This window comes from Octodon degus, unplaced genomic scaffold (genome assembly GCF_000260255.1).
Source record: "Octodon degus isolate 3935 unplaced genomic scaffold, OctDeg1.0 scaffold00087, whole genome shotgun sequence".
Classification (NCBI taxonomy): domain Eukaryota; kingdom Metazoa; phylum Chordata; class Mammalia; order Rodentia; family Octodontidae; genus Octodon; species Octodon degus.
In genome coordinates this window covers 5,431,498-5,447,643 of record NW_004524663.1, presented here as the reverse complement: position 1 = coordinate 5,447,643, position 16,146 = coordinate 5,431,498, and the positions used below count along the sequence as shown (strand labels likewise).

Sequence of the window (16,146 nt, the reverse complement as noted above, 5' to 3'; positions counted from 1 at the left end):
TGGCTGGCATGTGGTGCTGGGGGATCGAACCGCGGTCCCTGATGCTTTGCTAAGCTTGTTCCAAGTAGGTGCTTTAGACCACTGAGCCATCTCTCCAGCCAACTGTTAAGTTTCAATGGTTGCTCTTTTCTTTAATGTTTGAGACTGTCTGGCTTTCCTGAAAAACAACTTGGTGGTTATCCTTTTTAGAACACTTAAATTAGAACTTTGTGGTTACTGTTTTATTATGTTGGGACATTCCGTGAACTGCAGAATTCTGATTACTCTCTTCTGCAGAATGACTTGCTTTTTCATGTAGAATGCCTGGAATTTTTTTTTTTTTTGGAAGGGTCTGCAGGGTGTTCAGGGTCTCAGTACTAGATCGGACTCGTAGTGATTTGCCTGTTTACAGCCTCCCAAGAGCTGGGATTACAGGTGCACACCTGCATGCCCAGTCTCAGTTGCCCTCTCAGCAAGTCCCTGGGGTGGGGCCAGCACTGGCAGGCCCAGGGAACCCGGTTCCTGCCTCAGCTTGCAGGCACTTTAATCCACTGAGCTATTCAGCCAGCTCTTTTCTTTAATCCACTGAGCTATTCAGCCGGCCCTTTTTCTGGATTTTCAAAGTTCAGTAATACACATAAGATTCATTTTTCTTGAAATTCGGTGTATTCTTTGTTCTTATAAGGACATTTCTCTTGTTTATTTCCATGAATAAGTTTTCTGTCAAATTATTGGGTGCTTTGCTTTTTTTCTTTGTACTGAATTTTATTGTTTCCTGATATAACTTTTAATTCATATTTTGCATCTCCATTTTTTGTGATCATTTAGTCTTTCTTTTTTGTCAGTTAATTCTTTTACCAGTATCTCTTCTGTTCCTTCCTGTTCCAAATGAAGTTAAGCAGTTTAGTTGGGTAATGGCTAACTGAATTTATTGCTTCCAAATTTCTTTATCACTGTCTTTTCATACTCTGTTTTTTTCTTTCCTTCAAGTTTGTTTTTTTAATTAAAATTGTATCGCCTTACATTTTTTGTTATGAAGAAGACCTTTGGAGTCTTTAATGGGATTATCTTTGGTTTCTTGGATTATATTTCCTTCCAGAATGGGTTCTTTGCCACATGTACACCCTGTTCATTTTTCTCAGTACTTTTTCTGTCCCTTTATCTTTTTTTTATGGTAAATTTTATATTCTCGTCCATGGATTTTCATTCAGAACAAATAACACAATCAAAATATCTAAGAGCCAGTTGCTATAGACAGCAAAAGAGTTACTTAGTAAGTACTCTATACATAGTTCCACTACAGTTATTTGGTTTTTTTTTTTCATATTTGTATTTATTTATTTTATAGGTACAAACCTCTTTTTTTTAAAGTCAACAGAAAATGGAAATATACTTTTTAAAGTTTCTAATACTAGAAGATAGCATACAATGTCTTTTTAAGTAAATTGTAAGTCAAAGATACACTATAAATCTTAGAACAAAAATTAAGATTAAACAATATTCAGAAATTTAAATGTTTCAAAACAATTGAACTAAGAAAAAGTTTTCATGATAGCAAAGAAGTACTAAGAGTAAAACATAAGATAAATACTGGAATGGCAAATAAATGACCTGCATGTCTAACAGTTTGAGGATAGGATATCGCACAAAGTTCTAGTGTGTTGTGGACATGCATAATGACCGTAACAGTTACTGGTGGCTAGGCATCACTTGTGGTACTGAGCTACAGCTATTTCTTTGAAATCCACACTGTAAACTCAGGTGGAATCATGACTCATAGGGTGGAAGAGAAGTCCATTTGTAGAGTGTGCTGATGGAAATATTCTGCTGCTGAACACAAAAGAATAACTGAAAGACTACTACTGTATACCTCTTACTCTCCTCTGTTTGCCCTATTTGGCGAGTTCTTTTTATTCTCATTCATGGGGCTGTGATCAATTTGCTTCCTCTCTAGAACATCATTTAGTAGTCTGTGTAGGCTTGGCTTTGTCATCATGAAATTCTTTAGTTGTTCTTTGTCATGGAAATATTTCACTTCTCCATTATATTTGAAAGATAGTTCTGCAGGATAGATCAGTCGGGGTTGGATTTTGTTTTCTTGCAAGACTTGAAGTACTTTGCTCTTTGCTCTTCTTGACTTGATGGTTTGTGAAGAATAATCTGCCGTTATTCTGATGGGTTTTCCTTTAAATGTGATCTGTTTTTTTTTCTTTAGCGGCTTTTAGTATACTGTTCCTATGCTGAATTTCTGTAATCTTGATTATTATATGTCTGAGTGTGGTTTTCATTGGGTTGATATTATTTGGAGTTCTATATGCTTCTGTTACAGGAATGTCAGATTTTTGCCCCATATTTGGGAAGCTGTCCTTTTATCTTTGTGTTTGCTTTTCCTACATGTGCATACATTTACACTTGATGTGGGGAGATCAGAGAGCTTTTATTTATTTAGATGTGTTGATGAGGAATTCTTTATAATGCCCCACTCATCTTACCTGTTTATGTTTTTTTTTAAAGAGGAAATATTTTTTTAATTAATTAATTTATTTATTTGTGTGTGTGTGTGTGTGTGTGTGTGTGTGTGGCCAGCCCAGCCCACCAGGGGGTGGGGCTGGCTGGCATGTGGCGCTGGGGGATTGAACCATGGTCCCTGTGCTTTGCCGAGCCTGTTCTAAGTAGGTGCTTTAGACCACTGAGCCATCTCACCAGCCCCTGTTTATGTTTTTCTTGAGTCCCAATTTAAAAGTTGTGTGTTACTGGGGATTAGAGAGAGAGAAACAAAGGAAAAATGGATGACCTAAAAATCCTTATGAAGGGATCCTGCCCCTTAGCTCAGTTCTTTAAGTGGCTGCTTCAACAAAGCAGTCAGGCTCAGGTTGCTGTGGTTCCATCCCCACAGCTCAAGCCAGCCAAACCTCCCCTGAGGGCATTCTGAGCAAAAAAAAAAAAAGTCCTTATGAAGCACTGTGTCTATTAACTTTTGTCCTCTTAAGATACTCCATATCCTGCTCTTGGGAGTGTAATCACTGGATGATACATCAGTATAACCTTATGTAGAGACATCATTGGACCCCTGACGTTTTGTTTTCATTTTTCTCTCAGCCCTAGAAAGTGACTTGCTCTCTCCCAAATATGGAGATGGTTAGAAACGTATTCTTGAGATTTTTTTAATGTTGTTGATTTATTCTTATATTACTTATTCCCTCATTTCCATTTCTTGGCATTTCATAAAGTATTTCTGATAAATGCGTGGATTTTGTAAACTTCCTGCCATCCAATCGAAGATGGAAATAGAATTGGGAACGACCATAACTTACACAAAACTTTGTTTTTTGTCTGGATTGTCACTCTTCAAAATTTATGATGTGAGGTTGCATATTCTTTTTTATATTTTAAAATTATTTTTTTTGTGGGCTTTTGTGTTGTCTTTCTTTTTTTTTGAGTGTCTTGCTATGTAGTTCAGGTTTTGTGGTCCAGATTGAACTCAAACTCATGGTGATCCTCTTGCCTCAGCCTCATTTTATTTTGTTTGGAGATCTGTAATCTAGGTTGGCCGTGGTACAAGTGACATTTTGGTTTGGATAATTACTTTTTGTTATGTGTAGGGAAGCTGTCTTGGGGATATGTAGAATGTTTAGCAGTCTTCTTGGCTTCTACCCACTATGTAACTGTAGCAGTTCCCTAATGACAGACAAAAATATCTTCAGACATTGCTAAATATACCTCAGGGAAAAAAAGTTCATTCACTTTGTTTTTGCAGCAGAACACTCACGTCCAGATTGTAGATAATTATTTCTTGTGTAACTGGTAAATAACTAGCAAAGTAAACCATATATTTAGAGTAAACATTCTAATATACTCTTACAATTCATCTTAATAATAAGAAAATGTTAATGTGTGACTTATAAACTGTTTCCTTAGAAATCAATAAATTTTTTTAAAATATAGGATTTATGTACAATTTAAGTGTTCTACTAAATGAAAAATTTAATATTTTGTGACTTATTGTTTGGAGTAATGGTATAATACATTTCTCTCCTATTAATTAAAAATCATGTTTTTAGTGAAGAACATTTTTATTGGCAATTCAGTTGTTTCCTGTTTAGGAGACTGACATTCTTCAGTTCTAAGCTAAATAATTGTCATGGTAAAGTAATTTCCGTGAAAAGGACAGACATTGATTCAGCCCCTGTAACTCACAAATCCTATTTCAGTCAAATTGGAAAACTATTAAGTTTTTGGGAAAAAATCAATAGGTATCAGGAAACCATTAGATCTTGTGGCCCTTGCTATATCTTGCATGAGTAATCACTGTAAACAACTGACAGGTATTTCATTGTTGACACAGGGTGATGCTTGGGGGACCACATCTCATCAGGGTAGGTGGACAGCTTTAGACAGGGGAATGAGTTCAGTTATCCTTGTTTTTCCCCTATGCTCATTCTTTTAGACAGCACTGTCACTAACTGGGCCTATGATGCTTTGAAAAATCAAATACCTTCCTTGCTGTCAGTTTTCTTCTTGTGTTACGGCATACTAATCAGGGTGTGTGGTTTGTACTAAACCAGTTTCTGTCAAAAACAAGTTGTAATTTCTTAGAAATAATTTTTCCTCAGACCGAGGTTTTAGGGCAGTATCAAGTAAATAGTGAAAATTAGCAATGCCAGAGAATTTATAACTTTACTTCTTATTCTTTTTCTCCTAAAAAATTATGTATTTATTTACTTATTGTTTGAACAAGCAATTTTGGAATTATTTTGTTATTTATGAACCATATGGTTAGGAGGTGAAAAAATAAAAATAAGCTGTATACATACATAGCCATGATGTCTGATTATTTAATAATAGCTGTTGTGAATCATTTTGCCATCTGTTTATACTTGTTTATGTGTGATAAGAGGTTATTTTTTTCCTTTAGAAAATAGGCAGAGAGGATAGAGGTAACTAATAAATAGTAAAAGGTTCTATTACAGTGAGTCCCATAAGAAGACAACTGGAATCTCAGATTTGATTTGTGTGCTTATCTGCTGATTCCATCAAACAGATTAAATTAAATCAGGTTTTGCAGTTTAAAGAAATATTTTTATACGATATTGTAATATATTTTCAGGTGCTGTGGCTTCTATATTTTGGGTTGATGCTGAGCTAGGGAGTGATATTTATCTTGATGGTAAGTGAAAAAAAATTGCTTTTAGTTGAAATTTATGTGATTAAGCTCATTTTGTTTATAATTTTGCTTCCTTGTATTATTATTTTCAAACTTCTTTTATTATGAAGTAAATTTTTATGTAGACTTCAGAGCTTCAGACAGTGACCCAACTGGATCATCAAGTTTCATTCTTTATTTTTATTTTTTATTTTTTTCGGTACCAGGGTCAAACTCAGGACCTTGTGCTTGCCAGGCAAGCACTTATTCCACTGAACTGTCTCCCTGCCCCCATCAAGCTTTAATCTCAGCTCCTAGCTTAGCGCTTCTACTCAGGCTTTTCTTTAAAAATTTTGTGTAGATTTTCTATACCTTTGGTTGTTTGATTTATGCTCGTAGTATGTTAGAGCTCATATTTTAATTAGCCAGATGATGTAAGGATCATATTTCTGTTTTCTTTCACTTTATCTTGAACATTACAGTTAGTCACATAAGCACAAACCCCTAATTTCACTTACAAATCAAACTCAATATACTTTTCTTAGTTAAGAAACAAACATCCATCATAAAAATACATTAATTTTAACACATTTTCATATTGTTGATTCAAGTTGGTATTTCACAACTACTCGTAATGTCATGGTAATATTCATCTTTCTTAATGCAGTACAAGTTTACTTCTATAAATCAGTGTAAAATTTCAGTATTTGAACAGTTACCAAATTGTCCTAAAGATTCTTTAATAATTTAAATGTTAAGAAAAGTCTTGATTTTGATTATGTAAAAATAAATTGAAAATATCCTGTGTCACCTAATTCCTCATATTTCACTTTATATTTTGAATATCTATCACATTTTGAATTGTAGGCTTTTAAATGCTAAATCTCTCTCTCTCTTTTTGGCACTAGAAATTGAACTCATGACCTCACACTTGCAGGCAGGCGCTATGCCAGTTTGCTTTTATTAATCTTAAAAATTTATTTATGTTTTTATCTTTTCTAGTGTCTTATGCTAGGGACTTGGTACATATTTGAAATCCATTTAAATTTTCCTGGGATTGAATTAAATTGCAATATTGATAAAAAGGAAAAAAAATTTGTTTGAGTGAACAGTATCTGTGAACTAAAAGAGACTGTTTTTCTTTTTCCTTCTCAAGTATAGTTATACAGTATTAACAAACACCTTTTTGAAAAAGGATAATTAAAATATTTATTCTTTTGTAGGTATCATAACTGTTGTAGATTCAAAGTATGGATTAAAAGTAAGTTGAAACATTATAAATTGATAATTGCAAAGTTCTGGGAATGTTTATATGTTTCAAATGTGTAACAGAAATCTTTTTCAAAATAATGTCCTGAATAATACATAATGATTTGTTTTAAAATTGTTTTGTTTTTAAATTAAGTATTTATTTGTATTAGTATGATTTCATGGAGTGATAAAACTTGGCATTACTATAATACTTTTTGTATAGGGCCAGGGTAAAGTTTAGGTATGTGTAACTCCTCACTGGAATTCAACCCCAGTATTGTTAAGGTTTTCTCTGTGATAGAAGATGTTGAGCTTGTTAAAATATCTGGTCTTAGTTTTGTTATGAAGTATGGTCAAATACAGCAGACAACAGTTGTTTTCTTTAAATATAGCTTTAACTCTTTGAAGACATTAGGATTTGTACATAGGATTAGTGAAGAGAAACTTTTTAAGAATACCCTGCTGTGAATATTTTTAAATACTAAGGTCCTCAAATATATTTAACTGGCTTCAATTTATAAGATGCATTATATCTTTAAAAGAACATTGCCGCATAAAATAGAATAGTGTTTTTCCATTCACCAAGTGAAATGGCACCACAGGCATCAGAGAATAAAAATTTTCTTTCTCCTGGACCCTATGTCACCTCAATGTAGGTATATGGAAGGCCTGGAGTAATAATTTTTGGAAGTTTAAATTCAGTGTTTAGAAACTTATGTCTGTTCTGTATGCTGCAAGTTTATTTCAAATCTTAAATTATGCCACAGCTTCAAAAATATGTTGGCTTTATCAGGTGACCACTAATACCCATTTCTTAGCCCTTTACTTCTCGGAGTAAAGTGCACTAATTGGAGAAGTTTGGAAAATAATTCTTGTTTGAAATTTATGAATTTAAATTTATGAATAGACTTATACAATTGCATAAGCACTCTCAAATGTTAATTTTGCTCAGAAAACATTTAATGACTATTTTGAAATTATTTCTAGCAAATTGTTAATGGAGATAGGAAAATACCCCATACAATTCTTCATTTTGAGACTTGGTTATGGGCATACGTGAGTTCATGTCCTGTACAAATTTATTCTCCAACTTGGGATACTTATGATATAGATAGCAGATAGGACATTCATTTGTCTTTTTGACAGACTTATCACACCATACTCAAAGTAAAATTCTTTGTTATTTTATGATGTTAGGAATAATTTTATATGTATAGCTGGGTGTGGAAAGGAGTTAAATAGAATCTGTTATCAGCATGACACAGACCAAAAAAAACAAAGCAACGTTCTGAATAATGCAAACATAGTATACGTTTAACCTCCTGCCACCTTGATAAAACCTCTTAAATTATTAAATCAATATACCCACACAAAACTGACATACTGTCAGGATAATGGAAACTTTAAGATTTTCTAAGTTGAGTACCAGATAAATAACTTTGCCTTTATATAAAGAATTTGCCAACTTGTCCAATTCCTTTGGTTGCAAAGCTTGACCCCAATAGCTGCTTGTGATTCAGAGAATTCTGAGGCAGTACAAGTAATGACACTTGGATAATGGGCAGCAATTTAAGGGTGTCATGCTTCACAGAACCAGCCCATCACAAGTAAAGCTGAGAAATGGTACCCTGTGGCCAGCCAGCCAAATTGAAACTGAAGTGGTAATTGATATCATGGGCTATCACTCTAATGGGATTGTCACCCATTGATCTGAAATATTCATTTTTTAATCACGGGCAAAGAATTGGACAACTTAAAATGACAGCTCTTTATTTTCAGGACTTGACATCTAGCCTACTGACATTGTTCTTTTCAGTTCTACAAATGTGACAGCATTTAATGCAATAGAATCAATGAATGAAGTTACACAGGAAAGGTCAAGTGAGAGATTTCTTTTTGGTTCTTCTGTTATATTATACAAGTTGTTCAGACAGTTGAGTCAGAAAACATTTTGGTTGGAAAAGGCCAGAAAAATCAATACTGACATTGTGCAATATTTTAAAAAATTGAAATAATGTTACGTCTATAACCAATTCCTTTAAAAACAACAGTTGCTTCTTTTATTCTATTTTTATTTTTATTTTCAATGCCATTTAGTGAATGTGACACTAGATTTATTTCCACTTTGGTCAACAACAGTGTTCCTTCTTTGTGAATAACTGAAGATCATTTTCTTTACTGTTTTGGTCCAGCTTCTTTATCTCTAAAGAAAAGGACACTCAATAGCCCTTCTTAACATTTTGTCTATATTAGTATTATTCTAAAGGATTTCTTCTAATTTCTCCACTAGCTTTATTGAGATCTGACAAAGAAAATTTACATATTTAGGTATACAACTTGATATTTTGACGTACATATAATATGAAAAACGTGAGACAGGGTAACACATCTCTGAGGTGACATAGTTAGCATTTTTTGGTGGTGATCTAAACCTAGCAGATTTCAAGTATTCAGTGCAATAGTTTTAGCTATTGTCACTATGCTGTAATTAGTTTTCTGTAATTTATCCTGCATAATTGAAACTTTGTACCCCTTTGAACAGTGTCTCATATTCCTCCTGTTCCATTTTGTTTCTTTTGGGCTGCATTAGGAGTTTGGTCTTTTACATTTTGTATGTGTTGGGGTTAATTAGTGCCCAAATTAGTCATGTCTTTTTTGATATGCAGACAGAAACTACAGTCTGTCAGTAAAGAGGTAGAATCCTTTGGCGATACATAAAACATTTTGGAAAAATCATTGTGGAATTTCTTTCATATGCCTATATAGTAGAATAGAGTATCAATTTACATTTGTTTTTGTTTTATAAATGAAATAGCACAGAGAAATTTTTGTCTTTTTGCAAAGTTTGACTTGTAGAGGAAGGAAGTTTTTTAGGAGAAGTGTTGAGTGGACATTCTGAGGAAAAAAATGTTAAGTTTTTTTTTGTTTGTGTAATTTTCATATGTGTATAAAATTGAGAATTTATCTCTTCTGCTATAATTATATGTAACTATTCTGTGTTCAATAGAGTTGTGCATATTGGGAGGCTTTTAGAAGGTTTTAAGTTATTTTTATATTTAATCCTTTCTGGCTGGAGAGAGTACATTTTAGTCTTCCCTTCCCAGTTATCTTTAAGTGGAACTTCCTAAACTTTTGAAGAAGTAAATGGATTCAAAATATTGTGAGTAACTTTGTAAAAGTATCATTTTATCAGTTTCAGATGGAAATTTAAATCCTCTTAATTTTTGTATACCTTTTTTATGTCTCATCAACTCTTAGCTAAATAACCCAAATTTATATGTACAAGAAGTTCCAAAAGGTTAGTAATGCAGTATCTTGAAATGTCTTTTTGAAAGAATTTTTAGTATTACAGGATCATCCAGATGCAAATGCCTTGCTAATAGTATATCATTGTTAAGTAGATTTACTGCTCAGTGGAGAAGGATTTGTTATTACATGTTAGATGGCATTTTTCAAATAATATCTATGTATCCATGTCAACAAATGGGAGAGCATTTGTAACAGTCCATTCAAGGACTAGTTCTTGGCCCTGTGTGCCAGACAGTATTCTTGCTTCTGATAGTGGCCTCATTCTCCTGAGACAGAGCATATGATAATAGGACTTGTTCTTTTTTACTCCTAAAGTGAAAAGGAGTACATCATTGCCATGGTATTAGTTTAGTTTTGTTTCCCTCAAATATTATTTGATTTTTTTTTTTTTTTTTTTTTTGCTTCATAGTCCTAATCAAAATTGTTAAATAGAAGCACTACGAACTTGCTTAGATTTCAAACTACCCAAGTACCTTCATGGTCACCTTGCCGTGAGTTCTGAAACTGGCTTGGTAGAACCATCTTGAAATAATTTTTAGGTAATCTTTATAGATCCAGTTTCTTAGGCAGTTATTACACTCAGGTAGCACCATGTACAAGAGTGATTTTGTGTGATATGAAAACACAATTACAAAGATATTAAAATTATGTTCATTTTACTTCTATTGGGTATGTTGCCAATTAAAAATATATCTTTGTTGGTGTGAGTGTAGACTAGTGCAAGCAGTATGGAAATAAATCAGTGTGGAGAGTCCTCAAAAAGATACAATTAGAGGTCCCATTCTGGGTATACTCCTGGAAGAATTAAAAACATTGTACCACAGTGAAATAGGTACATCCATGTTTATAGCAGTACAGTTTGAATAGCCAAATCTTGGAAATAACACAAATGCCTATCAACTGAGGAATGGTTAAAAAGATGTCATTTTTTTAAAATGGAGTACTATTCAGCCATAAAGAAGGATAAATTTGAGACTTTTCTAAGTAAATAGATGTAACTTGAGACCGTTCTCGCAAGTGAAATAAATCTGACTTACATGTTTACGCACTATACTTTCTTGCTGGTGTGAAAAACTGAAGGAGTGAATAAGGTCCAAAATTTACATTAGGTATTGTGAAATGAGAAGAAATTGTTCAAAAGGAAAAAACTAGGATGTGGAAAAGGGGAAAAGGAGAAAGGGAAAGGAAAAAAAATACAAGATAGTTATACTACTAGTTTCTCTTAGTTCACTGAGAAGAAAGGTTTGTGGTAATACTATTTGGAGAATTTTTTTATGCTCATATCTTGTACTCTGAGTAACTATTTACTTATTTATTTATTTTTGTCTTTGTGAGATGGGGTCTCTATGCAGTTCAGGCTGGCCTTGAGCTCACTTTGTAACACAGGCTGGTCTTGAACTTGCCAAAATCCTTCTGTCTCAGCCTGAGTGCTGGGAACACAGGCATGCACCACCATGCCCAGCTTCAGTAACTACTTTGAAGATAGCAACACATGATGTATTTACTATTGTTATTCTCCTATTATTTTGTTTTGAAGTTTTGGTGTTTTTTTTTCCCTTATAAAATGAAAAAATCCAAACCTTTGACAGTATAATAAGAATATGGTATCTTGTTCTAAGGTTATTTCTTCCTCTTTTTTTTTTTTTTTTTTTGCGGAACCAGGGATTGAACTCAGGCCCTTGTGCTTGCCAGGGAAGCACTTAATCCACTGAGCCATCTCCCTAGCCCATATATTTCTTCTTTCATAAAATAATAGTCACTTCCCATGATTGTTATGAAGTCTAAATGAGATGATATATGCATAATTTGTAAATTTCAAATATAACTAATACTACCTTAATGTAGTTGCCACTAACTCACAAGCCAGCTTTTATTGTGATGAGGAACTTACACTGACAGTTGAGGTAAAAACATGATTTTCCAGAGGAGAACCTTAAGGCTGTGATGACTTTAGGATATAACTTAAGATTGTGAGGGATGGGGAGAGAAAATCCTGCTCGGAGAGATGACTGCTATCATGTGCTTCTAAGCCAGTATCAAAATGTTTTTGAAGGAGCTAGCCTGACTTTGGAGCAGGGGTGGTGAACACATGACACACGTGCTGTAGTGGGCATGCAGAGCCCTCTCTGTCAGCATGTGAACCTGTGTATCAGTTGTTTTTTCTAAATTAAAGCCTCTGTTTCAGGTTTAACCTAGAAGCACAATACTGCGCCCAGCGCACCTATCCATTACTTGTCTACTGTAAATTTGTACTTTAGCATAATAGCAGCCAGCTGTACATCTCAGTACGCTGAGGGATGCAGGAAGCAATATGTGTTTTTACCCACTTGGTATGACAAATGGCAAGGTGTGTGCACATGTGCAAAAGTGGCAAGACAGAATTTTTACCCACTTATGTTCCATCTAACTGGCTTTGTGTTTACGTCTGAGCATCACAGAGAGTCCAGTAGACCCAAACTGCTCTAGTATTTGTTAAAAATAGCAGTTTGAATTTTCTGGTAGAAGTAACCCATTTCAGTACAATGGTACATGAAAAACCAGATTTGTAAGTTTTAGAGGAGATCAAAAGTGAATAGTCAGATTACTCGTGTAGATGATGAAGATGACCCACTGTGATAAAATACATGCTTTCATCACAGAAGAGGGGTGTGAGTGGATCATGGGATGATGGCGACTGCTTTGACATTGTCTCTCTGAGCCATGTTCCTGTGACCATGAAATGGAGCAAGAGTCAGCTGATACACAAGGAATGCAGACCTCTTTGACTCAAATGATGAAGAAAACAGCAGTGTGCATTTGACTAGTGGAAACGTTGCAAAATGGCCACACAACCAAATGGAATGATCCAGTGTTAGAAGTAGGTCTAAAGGCATAGGGAGGTTCTTGGCATGATGAGAGGTACCAGACAGAATGCCGGCACTGCCATTCCATGTTGGAAATTATAACATGATACACTACAAGATGCTGTGAAATACACAGACTGAAAGGCAAGTAAAACATTCTGTGTGCACCAATATCCATATTCAAAATGTATCTCAGCACCTCACTAGCTGAACTGAAAGCATTTGTGGGTCTGCTGTACTTAGCAGGATTTCTTGTGGTGATCACAGGAAATATGAAAGACTTATTGAAAAGTGATGGGTCAATATATGTTATGGAATAAAAATTCATGTACCTGTTTGGTTTTTTGTTTGTTTGTTTTTTGTGGCCGGCTCAGCCCACCCTGGGAGTGGGACTGGCTTGACATGTGGTGCTGGGGATTGAACCGTGGTCCCTAGGCTTGCCTAAGCTTGCCTAAGCAGGTGCTTTAGGCCGCTGAGCTATCCTGCTGGCTGTTTATTTATGCCCTTGTAAATGTGAAGGCTTATCGTGCTTTCAACTGAGCTATGTATCCTGGAACTCAGCCATCAGGTCCTTATTTGTATGGTGGTAAACCACTCCCATCTCCCAAACTAATCAGAATGTGACATTCCATAATTGCTATACTGCTTTCCAATTGATGTTGCATTTGCTAGCAGAGCGCACGTTGACCAGTGCAGAAATTGCAAGTGAAATGTTTAATATAAATTTGTTTAATACAGTTTTTGAATTTCAGAAAGAGAACATTGACTTTGTGTGTGGCAAAACAAAACTAGTACTGCTGATGTCAACCTTTCACCATGGTGGAATTATTGATAGGGACAAAATGGAAGCGTGGGAAGGAAATTTTCCATATCAGAACCATAGAGCACATGTTGATGCGTTATGCAGCAACTGTGATGTCAGTTGTAACACAAGGCATTGGCTTATGACTGTGTCTTACTTGATGCTAAACATGTGTTATAAACAGTTTGATAGCTTACAAAGAAATAATAAGTGCAAATTATTGTGAAGAAATTTTCTTAGAGGGTTTAGAATGGAGAACATAAAAGATCATTTTCAGCAGAGGAATACCAAAATGTTTCTGCCCAGAGAACTAGGCAGAAAATTGTGGAGCACACTGGTGAGCTGACAGGTAAACAGAAAGGCGCAGCCTCACAGAGACCTACAATGACAACAGGAAAACGAAGATGTTAGCTATGTCCTACAAGAAAGTACAGGACAGCCAATGAGATAGCTCAGTGGACTAAAGCGCCTGCTGAGGCAAGATTAGGCAAGGGCAGGGACAGTGGTTTGATCCTCGGCACCACATGCCGCACCAGCCCTGCCCCTAGTGCGGGCTAAGTGGGCCAGAGTCTGGGCATAGTGGTGCATGCCTGAACTCCCAGCACTACAGAGGCTAAAAACAGGATCACCACAAGTCTGAGCTGTGCAGTGAGACCCTGCAACAGCCAAGTACATTTTAAAAAAAGATAGTACAGGAAAACAAAATATGTACTATCAGTGTGATACTTGGGTATGGAACATGCACTTGTTACGTGTGAAAACCACATTGGGTGTGACTGACAGTTGAAGCAAAGCTTGTTTCTGTGGTAGACATTTGTGTTTATATTGTAGTTGACATAGGTTTTTAAAAATTTTTATTTATTTATTTATTTTTTGGTGGTACCAGGGATCAAATTCAGGACCTTGAGCTTGCCATGCAAGCACTTATTCCACTGTGCTATCTCCCCAGCCCCCAGGTTTTTATTTTTAATGTTATCTAAGCACTCATATTTGATATTTTATTTTATTGAAATGTTACTTCCCTACTAAGGGCATATTGTACAGTATAGTGGGAGGTTCCTGACAAAGCAGAGATAAGAGGTGACAAGACTCACATAGGAGAAGAAAGCGAAGCACATGCTGTCAGGGTAAGCAAGACATGTGCACAGAATATGCAGTTGTGTGCAGACAGTTGAAGCAAAGCTTATTTTTGTTGTAGTTTTATTGGTATTTTCATGTAGTTCATATAGGAATTTATTTGTGGTGAATTTATTTCTTTTAGGTTTTGTAAGCAAGTACATAGCTGGTGTCTTAAATGCACAATACATACTAAAAATTTAATACTTTATTTTATTGATATTTTATGTTCCTGTTTACTACATGCTGTATAATATAATAAGAACCTCTTAACAAAACAGTAAGACCACTGAGGTATCAAGTATGTCCCACAAAAAGGCCAGGAAAGAAAAGCACATTGGCTGTCAGTGTAAGCAGTATGTGTATGTGGGTCATGCTGATGTCGTGTGTGCAGACTGCTTTAGGTGTAATAATTGAAGTACAGATTTCTTCTTGTAAAGTGCTGTTGGTATTTTCATTGTAATTCATATAAGAATTTGTGTTCTTTGTAAAATTTTGTATACCAAAAAAGTCAATATTCAAAATTTTGATGCTTTTTTAATAAAAGTAAATATTAAAGAATCGATACTTTATTTTTGTAATTTTAAGTATTCATTGTTTAATACAACTCACAAGATTAAAATTAATATTTCATTGACAGAAATATTCTAAAGAATAAATGTGGGGCTGGCAGGCCCATGTTTCTGTGCCTTTATGACAAAATTTCTGTTATGCTGGTATAGTTAATGTTGGCACTTTATGATAGATAAGCGGGTTTTGGGTTACATTTTGTATACTCAGACTCTTAGAGGCTTTTCATCACTGCTTAGAGAGAGCAGTAATCTGGTTACTCTGAGATGTCAGATCATCATGAATGTGTATCTCCAAATAGTAACTAAGGTACTTTTAGGTCAGAATTAGAGCTGTAAGCACAGCTTCCTAATTCTTTTATTTTAAGGGACATTTGAAGGGCCCAGTATTGAGTTAATACCATGCGTGATTTTGGGGTTGAGTAGACGTTGGGATAGGAATGGAAGGGAAATACGTTTGAATTTTAAGAAAGTGTAATTACAGTACTTAGTTCCCTTTTTTATTAGTAAAAATGAATGTATAGACCAACAATAGTTTTTTAGAAAGGAAAATGCCTATCATCTGAACAATAATTTTCTGTATGTTTTTAAACCTGGAGGATTTATGAAGAAGGAAAGGGCAGGAGTGCTGAATTCTAACTTCTACAGATTCATTGTCTGAAAAACATATGCAGGTGGGGGAGAAAAATACTTTCAAATAAAAATGTTAGTTTTGATAAGCCAGACACAGAAAGACAAGTACAGTAGTCATGATTTCACTCATTTGCAATCCAAAAAGTTGAGCATATAGACATAAAAAGCAGAATCTTGGTTACAAGAGGGCGAAGAGAAGAAAAGGGAGAGTTAAGTTCATGGATACCAAGTCACAGCTAGATAGGAATAAGTGAGTTCTTGTGTTCCGTTACAGAAAGATGGTTGTATTCAGTATTATGTGGTATATTGCAAAAGAGACCATTTTGAGTGTTTTCAGCATCAAGAAATGATAAATGTTTTTGATGATGGATGGCCTGTCCTGAGTTATTACACAATGTATAAATGTACTGAAACATCACACTATGCCCCACTGAGATTATATTTATTAGCTGTCAATTAACAAGTAGAAAAATTTCAAGAAAATGGAGAAGTTCTGAACGT

At 34.8% G+C, this 16,146-nt stretch overlaps 1 protein-coding gene across 1 annotated transcript in view; it reads left to right on the top strand.

Moving 5' to 3' along the window:
* LOC101566985 (putative COBW domain-containing protein 7) overlaps positions 1-16,146 on the top strand; it is a gene marked incomplete at its 5' end in the record, with an annotated part of 48,531 nt that overhangs the window by 6,085 nt on the left and 26,300 nt on the right. Inside the window, 4 exons of the mRNA XM_023721934.1 lie at positions 5,087-5,146; positions 6,346-6,383; positions 14,441-14,448; positions 15,840-15,854. Coding sequence (XP_023577702.1) covers positions 5,087-5,146; positions 6,346-6,383; positions 14,441-14,448; positions 15,840-15,854 — 121 coding nt within the window. The remainder of the gene's footprint in view (positions 1-5,086; positions 5,147-6,345; positions 6,384-14,440; positions 14,449-15,839; positions 15,855-16,146) is intronic.